The sequence below is a fragment of the Gasterosteus aculeatus genome, chromosome 13, assembly GCF_964276395.1.
Source record: "Gasterosteus aculeatus chromosome 13, fGasAcu3.hap1.1, whole genome shotgun sequence".
Classification (NCBI taxonomy): Eukaryota; Metazoa; Chordata; class Actinopteri; order Perciformes; family Gasterosteidae; genus Gasterosteus; species Gasterosteus aculeatus.
The window spans coordinates 9335093-9353303 of record NC_135701.1 but is presented as its reverse complement, the minus strand read 5'-3'; the positions used below and the strand labels follow the sequence as shown (position 1 = coordinate 9353303).

Genomic DNA, 18211 nt, shown 5'->3' with positions numbered 1-18211 from the left:
TAAATACCTGCGACTACTGCAGAGTCATTTGTCCCGGGAATGAATGCCAATGGTTACCTTTCCCACTGGAGAAAAATACCAGATGTTAGGGAGTGGTGGTGGGATTTCTGTCCAGTGGGAATGAGGCTTTACACACACACACACACACACACACACACACACTTCCCCTGCTCCAGCTGTGTCTTAAGAAGTCAGGGCCAGACCGGTAATCTGGGATAGAAGTTACTGGATCTGTATCCATTACAGGATGTAATACTCCTCAATCCAAAACTCTCCTCGCTTCCCTCTTACCTTCAACCTTTTGGAGGTCATTTCAAGATCACATTTTTTTCCCCTCGCACACACAACTGTGGGCTGTGCCAAATATCGCATATCACAGCCCCATATATATGTCACTGCTTTGTCACTGAACCCTTATATGTTGAATTCCTGCCACCAGTGCAGCCTTTTCTGGTCCCGCCTGGTTAACCTGCACCCGTACAGACGCGTACTTGGGGAAGACCACCATTTTCTGGGCCCAGCTGTGAAATTTAAAAATTTAAAAAAGCCCAAATCTAAGGTGTGGGTTTACCTCAGGACACCAACAATTTGTTTTCATCAATCTGCCAGCAACACCTCACCAATTCAGCTTCACAGCCAAAAGATTAATAGTTTTAGGTATCAGTTTCCAGTTGAGGGGACTCAACACATTCTGTCCGCTCTGAGGCTGCAGAGCAGAAAGCAGCGTGAGCACTCGGCTCGCACACCATCTGCTTCTCTTCTCTCTAAACGGATTTCTCTTACTTTAGAAATGCCACCTCCGTCAAAGGCTTCCTGCGAGCTCAGAGTGAATCCGTCCCACGTGCCGGCCGCGAGAGTCGCCGATTTCATTGTGGTTGACGATAAATAAATGCGAATAACGAACAGCCTCTTTTAACACCACGGCTAACACAATTTTCAAGTAGATGTGTCAAACGACAGCGTGTAACAGCTGACATAATACAAGAAGGACGCATGAAACCTAAAAACAGATCACAGTCGGATGCGACAGTGCGGAGAGCACGGCACATTCTCTGTAGTCGGAAGAGACAGATTTCAAACAAAACAGAGTGGGTGTTTTAATTCCGTTAGCCACGTAGTCTCATTAGCGAGCAGTGACGAAAGCAAAGCAACTGGCAAAGCTTTGACTGAGAAAACTGATACAGCGGTGCTTATTTCCACCAAGGACAATGAAATGTAAGCTATCACGCTCACTCCACACATCCCCCGAACTCACGTTGAAGGCTGCAGTCTGGCGTAGGTGGAAGGTCACAGAATATGTGTGTGTGTGTGTGTGTGTGTGTGTGCGCCTGAGGAAGATTTTTTAAAGCGTGCATAAGTGTCCACATTCCAAACGGCTCTCATTTGTCCTTCGAGAATAATGAACGTGTCAATTCATTTGCGACAATGGCGTGGACATTGTGTCTCATGCAGAAACGCATGATGTCTCCAGTTGACCTCCGGCTATCGGAGGAGGAAACACCGGCTGACCACGTCGGCCTTTCACTCTACCCAGCGTCCACGACTGCAAGAAACAGGCAGAATACAGCGGAAAAAAAAGACCCAGAAGGAGAAATCGAGGTACGGATAGACCTGATGCGTAACGTTTTTCTCTCCCTGCTTCATCTCTTTTTACACATATGTTGTTTAGAAAACAAATAAGTCCCTCTCACGGTTGACTCTATTGTCAGGACAATCAATCATCTGTATGTCAACAACTGAATGAGCCTGTCGCCGGTCCAATCAATCAACTATGTGTTAATAGGTGAGAGAGTTGCAAACAGGCCTTCGGGGAAAATGCTATTTGAATATATTGACTACAAGGAACTGCTTGAGCACACCTGATTCGACTTTAATGACCGCGGAGCATTTCGTGTGAGAAAACTCCAGTTCGCATTGGAAACATGAACAGAAAGCATCCAAGCTGTCTATGTTCACCGTGTCTGGATTTTGTAGTGTGAAACATACTAATGTTCTTCCAGTATCAAAATAATTCAGTAGATTATACAGACTTGTCGTCAAAGAGTGAGGGCAGGTCGACCATTAATCTGGGAAATTGGGGTGAATGCTGGAGCACTCAGAACTCAGATGAACAAATTCATGTTTTCCGTCAGTATTCAACTCAGATCCGGTGGATATCAGGAGAATTTGCATCACATTTTCACGACAACTGACGCTTTCACAGCTTCTTTGAAATAGCAGCCAGTTGAATTGAGCGTAAGACAGTAAGGAAATGTCTTATGTCTGAGTCCACGTCTACCTGTGTGCAAGATAAAATACACACGGCCTCCCAAATCCCTGGTGTTTCTTCCGACGCTAAGTTCTAAATGATAAACCTGAATCTGCGAGCAAAGAGAACAATGGAAAGAAGAGGGTAACACAGCACGGAGCCCTCAGAGAAGCCAACTCAATGACAGGGAAGATGGACGAGAAAGAGGGGGTGACGTGCAGCCAGAGGTCACAGGATGACCCCAGCACACTAAGGAATAAGGAATGAGCCTCTGCTGGCTTAACTCCACGACTCCCAGCTGAAACCGCCTCCACTGACTTCAAATAGACCAACAATAAAGAGAGAAAGAAAAGGAAAACATGCACGGCCACTATCATTTATAACAAACATTATCCAAACCTGTATTCTGTTTGAGGCGCACACACACACACACACACTCATTTGAATTCTACCAATAATGTCTTTTAATCAAAACAACACACAGGACCGCTGAGCCGTTGATAAACCTTACGTGCCGGAAAAACAACAGATGCAGAGCATCGAACCTCAATGACACGCATCACAGCATTAAACATGGCAGACGATTAAATCCGACACTCTCTCCAACACCTCGCTGAACACACTGCAGATACCAAACATGGTCACAGACAAAGCGGCTGATGAGGCCGACGGCAACAATGAGGGTCCAAGACAATATTTGTATTTCTGATTGTTTGAATAATAAAGTGAATCTCAGAGCAACTCCACTGAAATATTAAGTCATTTAATGTGACAAGGTAATAAGAACATTTCAAGTCTCAATGACTCAATGTATTTTTGTGTGGTCGGTTGCAGTAATAGCGTGTTGATTTGCCACGTTAATAGCATAGGAAAATCTGTTTGTATTATAATATGTATTTTAAATATTCTTGTCTTAAATGCCTCGCACGTTCCATGTTTAAGGTCATGTCAGTTTTGAAGCTGACTTCTAAAACCGACTGTCATCACCAGTTGCTTAAAGATTTTACCTGCAACTTCCAAAAGTAACTTTCAACGGGCAGAGGGGACAAAAACACCAAACACGGTCTGCTGTGAGGCGATGGATCAACAATCACAGAGAGAAATTCAGAGCAAAGTCGAGCAAACGTCCCCCCCCCGAATGTTGCGCGTTAGAGAACGTTTTGCCGTAACTCACCCCGTGCTTGAGTGTGAAGACACAACAGCACGAGCAACAGCAGAGGACTCCGGCCGCAGAGGCTGAGAGCGAGGCATCGCTTCAGCCTTCCTCCCTGCACCGGCATGGTGGAGTGTGTTGCTCCCGCTCCGCTTCTGCTCTTCAGCACAGTCCACCCGACGGGGGTCCTCCACCAGCGCTCTGCCTCTCCCTCCAAGGGTGAGTGTGCAAGGGCCAGTGGGAGCGGTGGGAGGAGGAGTACCGGGTATGCAAGCTCCTCTGTGTGAACGTGTGCGCGCGCGTGTGTGTGTGTGCGTTTGCCCACCGCAACGTGAGAAAGTCCACGCCACACAAAACACACCAGCAGCGGCAGCAGCAGTGGTCCCAGTTGATGGTCCTCCAACCCGGTCTGACAGTAGCAGCCCAGCTGAGAGAGAGAGAGAGAGGGAGAGAGAAAGGGGAGTTAACTTCACTTGGCAAGTAGGGAGGGCTGACCTGATCACACACACACACACACACACACACACCGACTCACACAGGATATGAGTGGGAAGAAAAAGGGGGGCAGGGAGCCGACAGGAGCTAGATGGGGTTTAGTAAAAAGTAGGAGGAGGGTATTGAAAAAAAGCAGCAGGATTTGGGGGATTCAGTGCCGGATATCTATGAATAATAATGGATGAAAGCTGTTCTTTGACTCTTAAGATAGTGTTTTAGTAGAAGCCAATTGGAGTTAATTGGTTGGTAAAACATAGTAGAGATTAGGAAAAGGGAAAAAATAAGGCAAAACATGAAACAATATGAATAAGACAACAAAACCATCAATCGCATTTCTTTCCATTATCAGGTTTTTGGGGCTCGGGCGTGTGTGTTCATAACTGTGGCCGTTTGAGGTTTGGACGTTCAGCCGCTGTGTGAGAGGCTCTTTTCCAGAGCAGCAGCCCGAGTGGCGAAGTAATTACAAGCAAGGATTTCAAGTCTGCGAAAACAAAGGGGATTTTTGTTTTGACACGAGAGAAGTCTTCTTAAAATGTGCTCTGAGAGAAGACCGGAAGAAGCCTGCAACAAAGAACCACCTGCAGCAGCGTTTGACGCGTCTCTCCACTTCATGTCACCAGCCGAAATGTTTTTCTTTTACTCGATCGAGATGAAGGTGTTTTGACACATTCGGTAATCCTGTTTATGGATTCCGGTAAAATCTTTGACAATTCATCTCTCCGCGTGCGGTGGTGTTCTGTAAACACGTCAGGTGGCTGGAAGAGACACCTCAAAAGGAGCTGTCAGAGAGGACACCACCCTCGCCCCAAAGCTTTTATACTAATGAACGAATGAGACGCTGTAATAGACCATTTCCTTTTCAGAGCCATCCTCTTGCCTGGAAGGCATGTGGATGTAACTGTGTGTGCTCGGGACACTTTGCTTTTAGCCAAAAAGCATTCACAGATCTGAGAGAACACTGAGAAACAAGCAGCTTGCACAAGCAACATAAAATGCTGAGTTTAAAGTTTTGAGGTTAAATATGGGGGCAAACGTTTTTTGTTTTTGTTTTCACGTTAATCCGTCTCGCTTGTAGCCGCCGCTGTTTCGCCGCCGCGCTTCTTTTCTTTCTCACACTGGTTCACGTTGTTCATTAGTGACAAACAATAAGCGGCGCGGCTCACTCGATCATCAATGAGAGGAAAAAAAAAAATCACTTGCAAAACAAACAGTCGGACCCTCTTCTTCTTCTTCCTCCCTTCATCTCCTCCTCTCTCGAGCCCCTTTCCCACAGGAACGAGATCCAGACGCGTTCTTAGAAGCACATCCCTGTTTCCAGCAAAGCAGCTACTGATATTTAGCACACTTCTAGATTTGGAGACCAGATGGATGGAGGAAGCCACCCATTAAAAAAAAACTGTAGCCTCAATCTTGGTAGGTTAACAATAAAAATGAATGTGTAAATATCAGGGACTCTTCTACAGTGCTCATAGTTACCAACTTACCGCTTTGTTTTAGGGCGGTGAGAACATAAATATACTTAAATGTTGCACAAGAAGAGACTTTTGTTATGTCCCGTATGTGTAAAATCACACGCATCACCCTGCATTTGTTAGTTTTTTTGGAACTCACCAGCTCTCCCCCTCCACCTCCACCTCCCCTTTGCTACTCCCCTCCTCCAGTGAATGTCATTTCAAGCATGTCTAACCGCGGGAAGCCTTTCAAAAACTGTGACAGCATTTGCCCCCAATACCCACTAGCTGCAAAGCCGCATGTGCGAGTGCTTGTGAGTGTGTGTGTGAGTGTGTGTGTGTGTAACGTCTGTAGAGGGATTTTCTGCAGGGCAGGTCATCATATGTAAATTGAGGAATGACCCCTTTGAAAATGGTTACTTTAAAGTATCTTCAAATAATGAGATAAACGCACACACACACGCGCGCACACACACACACCCCCATGCTATTCTTCCGTAGTGTCACCCCCATGCTGGGCCTATGATGAATGGATGAGACCCTCACAACCGAGGGATGAGCAGTAAAACTTAAAGAAAAGGAAGACTAAAGAAAAGACTTGTGACAGGAGAAACAAAAGGAGCGATCAGAAAAGAACGAGGTTTGTCCGAGACGTTTCCAAGGAAATGTATGTGAAGGACAGATAATAAATGGAAGAAGGTGACTTTTCATTGAGAAGTGAGGGGAGAGGTGAAGATGGGAAGAGGAGGGGAGGAGGGTGAATTTCTAGTTTAGGCCTAAACACAAGTTGCTTCGACATTTGATTGTGGAGTATAAAACCCTTTTTGACTGACTGCTTGTGGTTTTAATATGTTAATGGCATTCAAGCTCCCTTTACACATTCAAATAATGTGTCCCAGGGAGGAGTGGGGGGGTCAATATGCTTTCAATTCAGAATTAATTCGCACTTCACTTTTGACAGCTTGTCATAACACAACACCTTCACAGTGCAGCAGCTGTCAGTGTCAACATTTAAAAGCAAGTGAAGTTTGCTTTCAGAGCACTGAATGTCGCCGAGGCCGTAGGAACGCGAAAGCACATAAAGTGTTCATGAGTGCTGAGGAGTTTTAGTAAGTAACCCACAGAATATCACTTAACAATGGCACCAAAGCAAAGCCCCCTGGGAGCAGACCTTTAATGTACCAAATGCCTAATGATATGTGTTCCTTCCTCTCATCTTTACCAGGATCTGCTGCTTGACGGACGCGAGGCCAAAGCAGCGGCTCCAGGTTGCAGGACGGTTACTATTAGGATTTTTTCGGCCCCGTCTGATTCCTCAAATCCTCAAACTGGCATCTGCAAATGTCAAGACCGTTGAATGAATTAAAGGATTTCCTTTACTGGTTTAGAAGATGTTGATAGCGTCTTAGATGAAACCTTGAACCGTCAACTTTTCCAAATATAACAAAAAAAACAAGCCCACTTTCACATCATTGTGTTCGTTTGTAAATGCACACAGCAGTTCTGGACTCAGCAATGCCAAAAACATGTAAATGGACTTAACATACTTGCACCTTCCTACCTACATTTTTTTTTCTCCAAATACCTAATCTCTATGGAGGGATTTCCATCTGCGTCAGAGGATTTAAATACCAATTTACCTTTTCCTGGTTCACCGTTTGGAAGCCTTATCCCTTTATTTGATGTGCAGACTGACTAACAGACAAGGGATTAACTACTATTTTAGAGAAACACCTCTGTGCCACAGCAGCACATCTGCTAATCCCCAGCAATGTACTTCAGCGTGTCTTTAAACTAACAAGCAGTTTAACATAATCTGCTTTAAGCCTGTCCATTCATTCCGATTCACTGGTGCATTTACATGGCAATCCGTTCTGCCTGAATGCTCTGTGGAGAGGGAGAGAACATGTGTATGAGAGTACGGGGTTGGAGGTGTGGGTGTGATGTTCCTCCTACAGCCCATTTGCACCCTCGTCTTCGCTGCCTCAAAGACATATTAAGTGGTAGAGGTATGTTCTTCGTCCAGCAACAGTTGAGCCAAAAAAGACGGGAAAGCTTTTTAAAATAAAACCAAAGAAAAATCTGTTTTGCACAGAGATGTCCCAAGTTGTTCTGGGAGGAGACGACGGAGCTGCATGGTGTTAAAGATTTATGGACGAGGGCAAGCAGAGAGTGCATGAAGAACTGGTCATGTGTGTGTGTGAATGTGTGTGCGGGGTGCAGTGGAGAGGCAAAAGAGCACGATGATGAAGGATGGAGTAAGACGGCGGCCTGGTTGCAACATACACAGCAGCAGAAACAGCAGACTGAGAGCCGCCGGAGCCTCCAGCTACTCCTCAGACGAACACACCCGACCCGTCAAATCCCACGGAATTGAGTAGGGAAATTCGGAAAAGAAGGGATAAGGGGTGATGATGAAGCCGCGGTAGAGATGGGCTACGTTCGGTCCACCCCTGCACTGATTGTTTGTCATTGACTTTTCTTCTTTGGAGAAGATCAGTCCACAGTGGACACCACTGATGGACAGGGACAAGCAAGACAAGATGTCAAACTGGTAACACGTGGTTGTTATTTAAAGGATTTCAATTTAAAAAAATGACAAAACAGGGTTCTGTTCAAACTGATAATGGAGCTCACTGTCCTGTCTGACACACAGAGGTAGATGGCTTACAAGACCTCCTCAAATCTTTAAAAAAAAGTAATGATCTTTCGTGTTTTCTTCATGGTTTAGAAATATAATCAATAGATTATAGAGTGTATGCGTACAATTACAACAGACACACATTCCCTCCATGAAGAAGGGTTGCAAACAGCTGATATGATGAACTACAGAGAAGACTTACTTTACCAATGAAACATAAACTATCCATTTGAGGTTACTGCGCCTACTATCACACACACACACACACCCACACACGCGCGCGCGCACACAGAAGTAGGTGTCAAGCCAATTAAACTTAATGAAGGCCTAATGACAGACCAGGAATTGCTTTTACAGCCTGTTATTATCATTGTGAAACCACTCACTGTATCACTTTACAACCCCCATAAAATGAGTAGGCGGGGTGGGTGCGGTCTGGGCGACGTACGACAAAACCGAGGTGGAGAACCAGAAATCCAACTCTGTAACCATGATATCATACATGTTTAAATGATCAATCATTCCTTTACTGTCTGAAATGATTGCCTGAGTTCCCCCTAAAGCCAATTGGCAAGTGGAATAACGGGATTGATTTCCTGTTATTTTGCTCTCCGGCACAGAAACGTTAAAGTAAAAGAGAAAAAGGTTTATCACTGATATTTGCATCGCTGATGTTTATTAATGTCAATAAAGCAATATGCTGTCAATAAACATTGAGATAATACATTGTATCACAAGCAGTAAAACTGTTGTTTGAAACATGGATCAAACGCTACAAGGATTTCAATAAAAAGACGGGAAGCAATAAAGAAGGAACCTTAATATTTCTGAATTCAGTGGCCTCAACACCAAGTTCAACACAAGTTCATTCTGTGGATGCACATGCCGGTCATGAGGCCAAATAGTTGTAGAATCCGGAGTTGTCGAGTTGTCACCGCTTCAGCCTTTTTTGACAGATGATCAACCAGCAGCAACATATTAGCCATCAAATTGAGATCAATACCGCTGTCGAGATGTGTATAAAATCATGTAAATCCAACAAGTTGTTTATGGTTATTTTTATTTGGTTACTTTTGGTTACTTTTTATGATGCCATAAGAAGGTGATTTACAGGCATGGGGTTCTGTTAGTTACTAATTACTCCAAACTAACTTGTTTTTGCCCTGAATGGGTCGGGAGGACCACCTTGAGTGGGAGCTCACACTTATAAGAGAGCTACACATGTTGCCATGGCCAATGACAACTGTTCCTACAGCCAAGAATAGCAAAGCCCAATAAAACTATTCACTGTTGGTTTCTCCTGCGGCCCCTTCTTTTCTCTGTCCCGCACACACACACACACACACGCACACACACACACACACACGCACACATCTACCACCGAGTACTGGAGCTTTAGTTTGAAGGCTGGCGCATGCTTCTGCGTGTGCATCTGTTCACTCGTTCTCGTGTGTGTTGCAGAGCAATTCACTTCCAGAACAACAGGCGGAGTGACATGTTTCTGTTGAAGACGACCTAGAGAGTCACGTCTATTTATTTATTTGTTTATTTATTTATCATAGACTTTATTGCCCCGTGCATCGCCACTGCTGCTTTTCATCGCGGGCACATTTGTCCCGTATTTTCCTCCACAACTTTGTGCACCTCTCGACCGGCAAACCGGCGTTTGCGGCGATCTCCCTCCGTGAGCGTCTGGGTCGCTCTAAAAACGCAGAAGCATAAACCAGGCTTCATCCTCAGACATTTTAATTGCCTTCAGCAAATTGCAGGTAACACACGCAGACTGACTATCAGGAGGATAAGCAATGATCAAGTAATCAGTAGCTGGATAGATGAGGACAGCGGATTATAGAACAAAGCCCACAGAGCGAGGCACTGGGGAGAAGAGGAGAGGCCCTGTTGTGGAAGCTGTTTAGGGCCAAACAGAGCAGCAAGGTGACGCAGGGGGCACGAGCTGACCCACAAACCGCCGCTAACCCCCCAACACCTGCATGAACACATGGAGACACACAAAGGCATGTGCGCCCCGACCCACACAACCCAACACAAGCTCAGACACTAATTCATTTGCACACCGTTTGCCCGACGACACCGGTTCCTCCAGAGCGGCCAAAAGGCCACCATTTGACCACGCAAGCAGTAACGCCATCTGTTAGGCAAAGCTTTCTGCTCTGTGGGGCCTTTTCCTCTTAAAGACTTCACCGAACAATCACATACTTGCTCGCAGGGAGTGTGAAAGAAAAAGGGCGATTTGATGAAGGCTTCAAATGAGAGCCGTGTGAGAAAGGGGAGAGGTGAGGGCCGGAATGAATAAAACAAAAACGTGAGCAAAGCAGGAAGGTCAGGAAGGTGAGAAGAGCGAGAAAAATACATTGCAAGTAAGGCGTTGAAAGTTAGTGATTCAGGTTGGTATATTTGATTCAGAGAATACTGGAAAACCATTTTAAAATCCCCAATTGACTTACAAACCTTAAATTTGCATTTGGTTGTATTTTGTGTTTTTCAATCGAGTTTGTTTGTATTGAATTTAGCAGCTCAAAATGAGCACGATTCAATTACATTCATTTCAATGTGTTTGGACGTGAGACCCTAGATTTTCAGTTTGGCACCAAACCTTTAGCGTGGAACAGGGCTGTGACCACGGACGCAAACATCATTACTGATAAACAATGTTGGGCAGAATCACATTTGTCTATAATTTGTGAAATGTTAAAGCAAAATAATTACTTTTTTCAATAATGCAGCGTTATCACATTAATGTTCCATTAACTCCACAGTTGTCATATTACTGTTTTGAATGTTATTTCCCAACTTGCTAACGAAAACAGGTCCACCTGCACTTCTTAATCACGCTGCTGGGACTTCTTAAGATCGGAGGTCTAAACTTCTAACGATCTGAGCTAATTGTTGTTTTGTGTCCCAGTTAAACCGCAATGACAAAATGATCAGAAACTACTAACTGCAAGTAACACAGAAATGTCCTGCCGGATAAGGTGCATCTTTGGGGACCTAATGCAAATTATACAGCTTAAGTTTCTGATGTTAACATAGCCAGACAGGAAAGGGGGACAACAGGACACAGGGAGGGAGGAGGGAGCGGGGCAGGAATCGAGTCGGACGGGGGAGGTGATGGGAGCAGAGCAGGGTGTCGGAAGGTTGGCGGGGGGGGGGCATGAGGGTCCACTAGGGGTGAGTGGCGCAGTGGGATAAGAGCGTGGGGAGTTCATGCCCCCGCCAGGCCCTTTTCGCACTGCTTTAACAAAGAGATTACAGTGAGAAGGGCCTCCGCGCCGCTAACAAGCAAGGGCAGACACACACATTTGACAGGGACACACATGCACACGAAGCACACACAGTCGCATGCACGCAGGAATCACAACCGCACACATATATAAGGACATTTAATGCACGCACAAACTAGGCAGAATGAAAAACGTGCACACGCAAACACAACATGAACACAATACACTGACTCACACAACTAACAAGAAGCATCACAACATAGTGGCGCCACCTGTCTCCTCTTCACCAATTAATGAGCTCCCCGCTCCCGGGATGCTACAACGAGTTGGCAATTAGCAAGAAAAAGAAAGGGGGAGGAATGAAATGAGGGAGAAAAACCGTCAACAGGAGGGGGGGAAGCGGCTGGAAAAAGAGAAGGACGAGTAAAACAGGAAAGAGAAGATGGAAAACATAGCGAAAAGAGAAAAATAAATGGAAATTAGAGGGGATTTAAGGCGTAAATCTGGACAAGCCATGGCATGAAGAAATACGTAGATACGTATTTACCCAAAAGAAGTAGAAAAGAAGAACACTAGGAAGGTAAAATATCTTAATCACACCACAACCATTGTTGAATTATTGCTTATATAAGTTGCAGTCATCACTCAATTTCAAATGATCCAAATGTGCCAAAAAAAAGCAGAACGCAAGAAAATTTGGGTAAACAGTGCTGATTTGAGTTGCTCATTCATCTTGGAATTATGAAATACAGCAAAATGACGGTGATGAAATGAGGATTTTGGTTGAAAAACAAATGCCCCTTGTGTTCACCACCTGACAACAGGCAGTCATTCATATCGCCTGTCGACCCCCATGATCCCTGAGACCTAAGTATGGAACGAGAACTGAGGGACTGGTCACGCATTGGCTGACAGCAATTTCTCACGCAGACACACACACACACAAAAGCTACGAGGTCTAGAATTTCTTACTTTAAAAGAAAAAACATATTACACTCTTGAAAATAACATGACATTTAGCGGCCTAAACCCTTTGGGAAGTGGGGGCAACATCAACAAGTAACTGAATGGATGAATTTGAGGGATAAATTGGTCTGTTCTTTTATTCAATAGCTAGTTTAGTTAGTTTTGATTAAATAAGGTTTACCATAAATTCCACTATTTTGAAGCTTTAATGCTGTTATCCAGCCGACGGTGGCAGTTGATATTTTAGTCTTTTCATATAAAACTCCATTTCTAAAACCATTAAAAAATGGATTCATATTTTACAAGTATGGCAAATAGTTTTCAGCATGTGTGTGAGTTAAGGAAGGAGAGCATCCAACCACTCCCACGTCCACAGACACACACGCATGGGGCAGGTGTGGGTCAGCGTTCGGGTCAATGGCCTCGGTCCAGCTCCCAAATATAGAGCTTCTACTATTCGTGGATCCTTGCGTTCACCGCAGGCTCTCGTATGACCACCATAGGACCTTTATGTACTGAGAGAAACAGACATACCAAACACACAAAACATGCATTCATTCATTCATTCATTCATGCACTCATATTATCACCGCTCCAGAGCAAGTATTGTGATGAGCGTCCCAAGCCCACATCAGCGTTGCCCTGGAACCTACAAGAAACACCTGCTCACCACTCATCACGAGCTGAGTGGCCACACCTGCAGCTCGTCAGCTCCGCTACATTTAAGCTGCAGGTTCAGAAGGAACAAGAAGGCCCCCTGGAGAAGACGTAAGGCTAAACCCTCTTGTGTGCCCTTGTCTCCCTAGAAAGCAGCGAGTGACCCGGCGGAACCCCTGGAGCACTGCACCGACTCCCCCACGAGCGGATTCACCACGAGCACCAGGGTCCGCAGAACCTCGCAAGCTGGACCTCTCCTAATTAAACGGTTGTAAATAAACCTTGCCCTCCGGGGACTTCACTTGAAACTGTTGTGTAGTCTGTTCCTTCCACCCCGCCACACTGGTGGAGAATGCGGGCGTACTGAGTGGGAGGAACATCCGGAGGAAAACCTTTTTTTTTTTACAAAACTAAATCTTTCGTTTTTTCGCTCGGCCCCCTAGGCATCCACTCCTTTCCCGGCGACATGGATGAAGTCATTGCACGCCTAACGGAGATCAGCATGCGCCAGCAACAGATAACTGAACATCTGGCGACGCGACAAGGGCAAACTGAACAAGAGTTAAATGAACTGCGCACGGCTGCTGCACGACATGTCCCACTACCTGATCCCAGAATGAAGGTGACCCAGCTGTTGCCGAAGTTGACAGCTGATGACGATGTGGAATCCTTTCTCCAAATGTTCGAGAATACCGCAACCCAGGAGGGCTGGGACCCTGGTGACTGGGCACGCTTGGTCGCACCCCTCCTCACGGGGGAAGCCCAGCGGGCATACTTCATGCTGCCAACTGAACGGGTAGACGACTACAAGGAGCTAAAAAGGGAAATCCTGGCTCGGCTGGGCCTCTCACCAGTCTGCGCTGCACAGTATTTCCATGACTGGGAGTATAAGCCCCGCCTCCCTGCCCGGGCCCAGGCCGCAGAATTATCGCGTCTCGCGCAGCATTGGCTGCTGGAAGGAGATCCCACAGCCGCCCTTGTGACAGAGCGTGTTGTCGTCGATCGGTTCCTCCGTGCCCTCCCGAGATCCCCTCGTCAAGCCGTCGGTATGCGGAACCCTAGCACGATTACTGAGCTTGTCGAAGCTGTGGAACTGGCGGAGGCTGTCCAACACCAGGGTGCTGGAGAACGAGCTCCGCCGTTTCCCCGGAGGGTGATCCAGGAGCGACGCAGGCCAGAGGGCAACCCGCGGTCTGAAGGCAGGCCGGGGCCTCCTTCTCAAAGAGACGAATCAATGCCCACCGCAGACCCCACACCGGCTCCAAGAACCTGGCTAGCGGGCTGTATCCTACATCAGGATTTGCCAAAAGGGGCGCCGAGGGTGGACGTAGAAGTCGATGGCCGCCCGTTCGCAGCTCTTCTGGATACCGGCAGCGCGGTCAGTTTGATCCAGTCTCATATCCTCTCGCCCCGCAGACTAACCAAGGCTACCATCCCGGTCACCTGCGTGCATGGAGACACGCGACATGTTCCAACCAGGAGAGTGACCATCTCCGCTGGCCCTGACTCATGGCCGATGGACGTGGGCCTAGTGAAGGATCTGCCGGTACCAGTCCTTATCGGTAGAGACTGGCCGGGCTTGGATCGCCTGCTGGCCGCGAACGTGCCATTTGCCAGTCCTCGACGGGCCCACCTCCAAAGGCGGCCAGAAAAAAGAACCCGTCATCGTCCCGTCTTGCTGGCCTCCGACAGCGGGAGAGATGGTGAGTCCCCACCCCCTCATTCTAACCTTTACCATGACCTTTTCCAACAGGTGACAGGAGGCGGGTCGTTTGCCAGGGAACAACGGGAAGACGACCGCCTAAAGCACTGCTGGGCTCAGGTGCGCATGGTTGAGGGAAAAGAAACTCAACCGGGGCCCCATCCTCTCCCGCATTTTGTCGTCCAAAACGGCCGGCTCTATTGTGTTGCACAGCGAAGGGGGGAAGAGAAGAAGTTGTTGGTGGTACCCCGAACAAAGACAGAGACGGTCTTAGAGCTGGCACACTCCCATCCCTTGGCGGGCCACCTTGGAGCCAACAACACCATTCAGCGGGTCCGTGACCGATTCCACTGGCCAGGATTGGACGCCGAGGTGAAACGATTCTGCCAGGCCTGCCCCACTTGTCAGAGAACATCTCCACGGACCCCTCCCCCCAGCCCACTGATTCCACTGCCGGTCATTGAGGTACCCTTTGAGCGCATTGGAATGGATCTCGTAGGGCCATTGCCTAAGTCGGCCCGGGGGCATGAACACATCCTCGTCATTGTGGATTACGCCACCCGGTATCCTGAAGCAGTGCCTCTTAGGAAAGCCACGGCCAAGGCCATCGCCAAGGAGCTCTTCCTTCTCTATAGCCGGGTGGGCATCCCCGCCGAAATCCTGACAGACCAGGGAAGCCCTTTCATGTCCCGGCTAATGGCTGACCTGTGCGCCCTCCTTAAAGTGAAACAACTGAGGACCTCTGTCTACCACCCCCAGACAGACGGTCTCGTGGAACGCTTCAACCAGACCCTGAAGCGGATGTTACGGCGGGTCGCAGATGAAGACAAGCGGGACTGGGACCTCATGCTCCCCTACGTGCTCTTCGGAATACGGGAGGTGCCTCAGGCGTCGACAGGCTTCACCCCGTTCGAGCTCTTATTCGGACGCCAGCCCAGAGGCCTCCTGGACGTGGCCAAAGAGGCGTGGGAACATCAGCCGGCCCCCCATCGCTCGGTGGTAGAGCATGTGAAGGAGATGAGGGAAAAGATCGACCGGGTCATGCCGCTAGTCCGGGAACATCTCGTCAAGGCCCAACAGGCGCAGCAACGGTATTACAATCGAGCCGCCCAGCCACGAGAGTTTCAGCCAGGAGACCGGGTCATGGTTCTTGTCCCCAACTCCGCCTGTAAGTTCCTGGCCAGTTGGCAGGGCCCGTACACCGTCATCGAGAAGGTTGGGCCGGTCACGTATCGTGTCCGACAGCCAGGCCGGCGAAGAACAGAGCAGCTCTACCACATTAATTTGTTGAAGAAATGGGTGGGGACAAGGGACCAGCTCGCCGCCCTCGCCACCATCGACTCGCCGGTAGTGGACATGGACGCCCAGCTGTCGGCAGCCCAGAAGTCAGAGCTGCAGCACCTGGTCTCTCAGTTCTCGCATGTGTTCTCCTCCAACCCCGGGCGGACCCAGATCCTCCAACATGAGATCCACACACCACCCGGAGTGGTCGTCAGGCAACGGCCCTACCGAATCCCAGAGGCTCGTCGGAAGGCTATTGAGGAGGAAGTCCAACACATGCTGAAGTTGGAGGTGATTGAACCATCCAAAAGCCCTTGGTCCAGCCCGGTTGTCATGGTACCAAAACCGGATGGCACCCTCCGCTTCTGTAACGACTTCCGGCGCCTAAATGAAGTGTCTGAGTTTGACGGATACCCCATGCCTCGAGTGGATGAGCTCCTTGAACGTCTGGGAAGGGCCCGGTATATCTCCACCCTAGATCTGACCAAAGGGTATTGGCAGGTGCCCCTTTCCGAAACAGCCAAACCCAAGACGGCTTTCACTACCCCCAGTGGACACTGGCAATACCGGACCCTTCCCTTTGGCCTACACGGAGCTCCGGCCACCTTCCAACGGATGATGGACATCTTGTTGAGGCCTCACCAGTCCTATGCCGCAGCGTACCTGGATGATGTAGTTATCCACTCCGAGACTTGGGAAGACCACCTAAATCGGTTGCGGAGGGTGCTACTGGAGCTGCGCAGGGCTGGACTTACCGCCAACCCCCGAAAATGCCATCTGGGCCTGTCTGAGGCGAACTATCTGGGTTTCCAGGTGGGAAGAGGAGTCATCAGACCCCAGGAAAAGAAGGTTGAGGCAGTCCGCGCCGCCCCAAGACCCAGTACAAAGTCCCAGGTACGAGCCTTCTTGGGGTTGGCGGGTTATTATCGATGTTTTATACCTAACTTCTCCTCTTTAGCCTCCCCTCTGACAGACCTAACCAGGAAGGGTCAGCCAGAGAAAATCAACTGGACGCCCGAAGCTGAGGAGGCATTGAGAAAAATAAAGATGGCATTGACGGCAGAGCCGGTCCTAAGAGCACCAGATTTTGGCTGTCCTTTCCTGCTGCAAACAGATGCGTCCGATACAGGACTGGGAGCCGTCCTGTCCCAGATTCAGGAAGATGAGGAGCATCCTGTCTTGTACCTCAGCCGGAAGCTGACCCCGGCCGAAAAAAACTACGCCGCGGTGGAGAAGGAAGCTCTGGCCATCAAGTGGGCAGTTCTGGAATTACGGTATTACCTCCTAGGCAGGAGATTCACTCTCTTTACAGACCATGCGCCCCTCCAGTGGATGGCCCGCGCCAAGGACACAAACGCCAGGGTGACACGGTGGTTCCTGGCACTCCAGGACTTCCACTTTGAAGTCCGGCACCGTGCCGGAGCAGCAAACTCTAATGCGGACGGCCTTTCTCGGATCTGGTCGGCTTTTGTGGGTCTGTCAGGGGTCACTCCCCACCAACCCCGTACATCACCCCTACTAACATCCTATTATTCCACCAGGCCAGGACAACGCTTAGGGGGGGGGAGTGTGATGAGCGTCCCAAGCCCACATCAGCGTTGCCCTGGAACCTACAAGAAACACCTGCTCACCACTCATCACGAGCTGAGTGGCCACACCTGCAGCTCGTCAGCTCCGCTACATTTAAGCTGCAGGTTCAGAAGGAACAAGAAGGCCCCCTGGAGAAGACGTAAGGCTAAACCCTCTTGTGTGCCCTTGTCTCCCTAGAAAGCAGCGAGTGACCCGGCGGAACCCCTGGAGCACTGCACCGACTCCCCCACGAGCGGATTCACCACGAGCACCAGGGTCCGCAGAACCTCGCAAGCTGGACCTCTCCTAATTAAACGGTTGTAAATAAACCTTGCCCTCCGGGGACTTCACTTGAAACTGTTGTGTAGTCTGTTCCTTCCACCCCGCCACAGTATTCACACTCGTGCAATTGCATTGATACATGTATGTACGCATGAACGTGAGTAAAGAAATACTACAAACACATACAGCTACACACACAGACACACTGCGTTAGACAGCATGTTACCTCAACAAGTCATTAAGATCTCTCACACACCTCGACCCCCAACATTCCCAAACCAACACTTTTTGAATGTTTCTCTTTGGATGCTTCTACATCTTGCCTGCCTCCCACCACATCGCTCTGTTTTGGAAGACACTATTCACAGGGTCCATTCAGTGTGCAACAGAGGACCTCTTCTACAGCTGAAACGCAAGACTGACACGCTGACCCCTCGGGATGACCTTTGCTCTGCAAGCTAACGGCCCTGACACGTAGAAACATGCCTTTATGCATGTGTGTGTGTGTGTGTGTGTGTGTGTGT

General features: G+C 48.4%; 2 protein-coding genes across 2 annotated transcripts in view; one reads left to right on the top strand and one right to left on the bottom strand.

Annotated features, from left to right (window-relative positions):
- bmpr1ba (bone morphogenetic protein receptor, type IBa) overlaps window positions 1–18211 on the bottom strand; it is a 55393-nt gene that overhangs the window by 15312 nt on the left and 21870 nt on the right. The window contains exon 3 of the mRNA XM_040196122.2: window positions 3423–3828. Within this exon, the coding sequence (XP_040052056.1) occupies window positions 3423–3528 (106 nt within the window). The 5' untranslated portion in view covers window positions 3529–3828. The remainder of the gene's footprint in view (window positions 1–3422; window positions 3829–18211) is intronic.
- LOC144386373 (uncharacterized) lies at window positions 12806–16933 on the top strand. The gene is made up of 2 exons (XM_078087422.1): window positions 12806–16730; window positions 16795–16933. Exons 1-2 carry the CDS (start codon window positions 13320–13322, stop codon window positions 16804–16806), a joined length of 3423 nt encoding a protein of 1140 aa, XP_077943548.1. The 5' UTR covers window positions 12806–13319; the 3' UTR covers window positions 16807–16933.